This window comes from Oryzias melastigma, linkage group LG22 (genome assembly GCF_002922805.2).
Source record: "Oryzias melastigma strain HK-1 linkage group LG22, ASM292280v2, whole genome shotgun sequence".
Classification (NCBI taxonomy): domain Eukaryota; kingdom Metazoa; phylum Chordata; class Actinopteri; order Beloniformes; family Adrianichthyidae; genus Oryzias; species Oryzias melastigma.
The window spans coordinates 6,702,136-6,707,158 of record NC_050533.1 but is presented as its reverse complement, the minus strand read 5'-3'; the positions used below and the strand labels follow the sequence as shown (position 1 = coordinate 6,707,158).

The window sequence follows — 5,023 nt, the reverse complement described above, 5'->3', positions numbered from 1 at the left end:
TTTTTTCTATTTTAAAATTTTTTAGAAAACTTTCTTGCTGGTAAAATAATTACAAAAAAGTTTTGCAGCATGTTGGTAATAATATTATTGTTTTTAGATTTGAAGTAAATTAAATATCATTTTTTTATCTTAACTGTTGCTTTATGCTTAGAAGTGGAGAAAGCAAACGGATGCAAACAATTTAAGAGTTAACACATAAATCTCTAAACTTTTTATCAATGGTTTGCAGATATACTGTGTATTTGGTAGCTTCTAATAAATGCTCATATTATGGAGAGAAAATAGTCTCAAAACATTTGTGTGGGTATTAATACCTGATACTTGTGTTTGCCTGTTTGTGTGTAACTTTGGATTTGTGTGTGTGCTTAATTCCTGATTTGTAAGTCATACAATACAGTTTGTGTACTTGCAACTGTGTATTTATATGTACACTCAAATATAAAAGTTATTCGAAATACAATTTGCGCAGGCAAAACCTTCTAATTAAAGCACTTTAGAACGAGCTACAAATTCAAAACAGATCTTATGCAAACAAATTTTTTAATAGTATTTAAAAATATATTTTCTGCTGGAGCTCATTAGAAAGTATTTTTTTGGTTGTGGGCGGGACTGTTGGCATGGAAGGTAACCTTGCTAATTTCCCAGCATGCCTTGGTTTATCTATAAATAGCAATAAGATCTAAAATTAACAAAGAAACACGTTTTAAATGTAAATAATTTTACACATTTTTACCATTATAAGAAAAATTGCTTTAAGAAAATGTTAAAAACACCAAAAACAATTGCAAGTACACACAGTTACACATAAAATGTATTGAGTTACAACTATACAACTAGAAATATGCACACAAAATGTTAACGTTACACACAAACATGCAAACAAAAGTTATAAATCAAGTATTAGACGCACAAATGTTTTGAGACTATTTTCTCTCCGTATTACATCCAGGATCAGAACACAACAGTACATAGACCATCCACTAATGTTCTATCTAACTGAGGTTTTCTGATTAAAAACACATCATTCAGCCCAAATCTGTGTCTCATTTGAACAAAAATGGAACATTTTTAAAATTTGAGACTACAAAATGCAAAAATTTGATGATATTTTTTGTCCAATTACCACAAAGAAGCCCTAATTTTTTGCAAATGCTAATTTTGTCCATAAAAACTGCTAAAAATATATTTGCAAACTCATATTCAAATTATTTTTTTCACATGATATAATGCAAAAAAATATGTTTCTATATGACAAAATACCCTAAAAAACAAAAGTTTTAAATAAGTGAAACATATTTTAGTGGTCTTATTTTAATCAAATTTAGACACATTTCTCTGATTTTAGGTTTTTACCTCAAACTGTAAAGAAAAAAGGAACAACAGGAGAGTCTGAGTATCATGTTATCTTTTTATTAATGTCTTCTACTTCTCAATATCATCTTTTTTTAACAGCAATATCCACAAAATATTAACAGTGTGCAAGAAAACATGAGTTATGGCACATCAGAGAACAGTTACAAAAAATAGGTAAATTTTCTTCATAATCAACCAAGGCAGAAAAGATACATATATGCATACACAGGAGATCAGAACGCAGAAGATGACTCTCAGAAACGGCTCCGAGCCAACCCAGTGATGGTTGATATGAAAGTCGGACGGCGGTGGGAGTCTCCCCGCCAGGCTTAGAAATGAAACGTCAGGCTCACTCTGTCACGTCCACGTGGATGTCCAACCAAAGTTCAGCTAGAAACTTAGCGTTTTGTTGGTGTGATAGCTCCAAAGCCCAGTACTAGCACAGTATACGCCACCATAAGGCAAGCTAACAACCCGTCAGTCAGGAAAGCTGTCAGCCGAAGCCCAGATCCAGGCTGGCTGTCTTTGATTGTAGCTGAAAGAGGAATGGAATGAAGGAAAAGAGGAAAGCGATTCTAGAAAGCAAACCAGGCATTTGTGGGACGACATTTTTTGACTCAGATTTCCTTAAATCCCAATTTGTTTCAGATTAAATTTGAATTTAAAGGAATTTATTCTCTATAAAAGCCGTTTAACTTGCCTGTGTTGTTAGGAAACTTTTTCTCCAGTTTCCTGATAAAACTGAGACCAAACAAGCGCATTTATGTGACCTTTCCCCTGGTCTGACCTAAAAAAGTGCAGCAGAGCGCTGTGACACTGGAAGCTGCTGTTTCATTTACTCCCAAATGAAAATGAAAATTCAAATCGGAAGATAAAGCTTCCTTTTTTCCTTTGTTTTCATGATTTTAGGACTTTATCTCACCTCACTTTAGTTTGTCACTAAATGCTTAAATCCAAAATGGCTGCTAATTAAACAAAAACCCCCTTTTAGAGCTTATAAATCAGTAAAAAAAAATCTAAACCCTCCTCGGGGATAAAGATGAGAATTTGACAGCCGTACTCTGTCGTCCCAGCTGCCTGGCGCTTTAAAAAACCAACATGCACCCTCACATTCACGGAGTGGCGTTAAAGGACAGTTTTAGGAGGCTGGTTTTCTGCCACTTCTGAGCTTGTTGAGAGCTAAAAACCAACCTCCAGCACAGCAAACGCTCGGTGACACGCACACACAAAAACATGTGAAACAAAAGAAGAGTTTCATTCTGGCGGACAGAACAGAAGTATTACTAAAAACATCCACAGGTGGGAATTCTGTGTTCAGATTCTGTATCTTACAAACACTGTACAGGGTAATTATACTCAACTAACCAAGCTTCATGGACTTAAGAAAAAGGGGGCAGAAAATTAAATAAAATAAAGAAATTAGAAAATAACAGCTACTCTTCAACTTATCACTTGTGCACATCAGAAAGAAAGTTTATACAGTTTTTTTATCTTTTTTCTTTTTTTTTTTTAATGCCATGTTTTCTTTCCGTTTTTACAATCAAGTTTGGTTTGTCAAGAGAGGAGGAGCGTTGAGGAGGACACAGAGGAGGAGGAGGAGGTGGATGCAGACCCCGACCAGGGCGGACTCACATTATACCAGGGAGAGACACACCTCCAGAAAGGCTGGGGAAGTCAAATAAAAGGTGTTCCAAAACGCTATTTTCGGTTACAAAAACTGAAACGTGAGTAAAATGGTTCCGATTTGGCCTTTGGAGGTTGATTCTCCAGTCTGTGACCTCGCTCCCTCTCAGGGTAAAGCACAGGAAGGTTGGATGTACAAAGAAACCTTTAGTTCAGGTCGACCTCTTTATGGACAAAAGAAATATGTTTTACCCAGGGGTAACACCTTTATGTTAAAGAATTAAAAATGTACAGTATGAACTTATCCTTTAAGTAATTCTTAAACAAAATATCTAAACATACAGAGTCACATACAAGTTTTTGTTTTTTTTTTTAAGAAAAATGCAGTAAACGCGCCATGCCGTTCACCGTTTCCTCCCCATGGATGCGCATCTGAGGATCACTTTGACCGATCTTAGACGGCGGATCGGCACCCAAAAGAAGATGTTTTTTTTTTTTTGTTTTTTTTTTTGTACAGGTTGGCACAGCTGGAGGTTTGGCCAAAGGCTGCAGACAGCCATAGTGAGGCCACAGGCAGAGAGAATCTGTTGATGCAGGTTTGGCAAGGAACATGCTGTCGTCTGATAAAGGCAAAAGGCTTTAGCCACTTGCTTGTAATGAGCCAAGGACAAAGCTGTCAGACTGTATTTAATATTCCCTCAAAAATAAAAATAAAAAAAGGATTTATTGGGCTTTAAATGCGAAACTTGGTCTTTTTTTTTTTTTTTTTTTTTTTTTGGCACAGTTGGCCTTGCACCTAAAACCAATTTTTGTGTCCCAACCCTCATTTTATGGCAACTCAAGAAAAAAAAAATGGTTTCCAGCTAATTATTAAGGTCCAAATCCCTTTCAAGTCAAGCTGTGGTTCATGAGCACCTCAAACCCCCTGGGAGCAACAGATACCTGCCCCCTAGTGGTGACTCTGGGGTATGGCACGATTCCAGAGTGGCTGTTCTGGGAGAGTTTTCTATCTTTAGTCCCATTAGATTGGAAAGGAAATTAAATAAATAAAAGCTGGGGATCCTTTTTTTGATATCAGACATTAATGTATGAATTTGTACAGTTAAGGTCAAAATTATTAATCTATAGATGGTAGACAAGCTGCTTAGAGCTCATTTGGTGCCAAATTAATAAAGACTAATAACTGTTTTTGTGCTACAAAATTATTGTTTTCCTAAAACATCTATATAGATGATTGTGTATGATAATAGATCACTCCAGCATGTAGATTACAGTTTTTATTTTATTATTTTGGACCGAGATTTTCCCCTAAATCTGTCTGGCAATGGAATTTATTGGATTATTTTTCAAAATAAGAGCACTATCCTGTTTTTATGATCCCTTGCACCAAAAAATGCCCTACAGTAATGCCCCGAGATCAATGTTTGCTTTCCATTTTCCATCACCAGATTACCTCACCATCTATGCTAGAAATTAATGATTGATTCCAAGTGTTTGCAGACAAATCCTTTCTTTTAGATATTTGTCCTTGTTTGTTTTGAACAGAATTAGTCTGCTTGTATTTTACTATATGACCTCATAGACAGTAGAAATTCTAGCGTTATTTTCAAAAAGTTTTGTCTTCAAAATCGACTTTTTTTCTGTTTTGCACGGAAATTATTTTATTAATAATTAAGGTTAAATTGAACTTTGAATCAAACAGATTTTTCTCCTTTAAGTCTTACGATACCCTTTACGTGGTTATTAAATTAAATTAAAATAAAAATCAACTTGAATATGTTAAACAAGTGTTATGGAAATGCTTTAAAATTCTTCCAGGGGGTAATAATTGAGACCTTAACTGTATGTGCGTGAGTATGTGTGAGTGTATCGGGAGGGGCAGGAGAAGAAGGGGGCAGTTATAGGATGATGCAGGGTTTCTTGTCCTTGAAAGGGTTTTCAGAGGTGGGAACCCCAACCAGCAGAGGGTCGCTACGAGCGTGCTGGTCACAGTAACTCATCAGGTCTGCTGCTGCTTTCGACACCTGATGGGGGGGGGCAGAAAGAC

At 35.9% G+C, this 5,023-nt stretch overlaps 1 protein-coding gene across 4 annotated transcripts in view; it reads right to left on the bottom strand.

The window, feature by feature from the left end:
* Positions 1–1,394: 1,394 nt before the first annotated feature.
* The window catches only part of LOC112147952 (guanine nucleotide-binding protein G(I)/G(S)/G(O) subunit gamma-7), a 13,571-nt gene continuing 9,942 nt past the window's right edge, over positions 1,395–5,023 (bottom strand). For all 4 annotated transcript variants that reach the window (XR_004947020.1, XM_024274661.2, XM_024274673.2 and 1 more), the window contains one exon: positions 1,395–5,000. Coding sequence is in view for 3 of the 4 variants with exons in the window: in XM_024274661.2 (XP_024130429.1) it covers positions 4,875–5,000 (126 nt within the window). In the remaining variant the exon portion in view is untranslated. The remainder of the gene's footprint in view (positions 5,001–5,023) is intronic.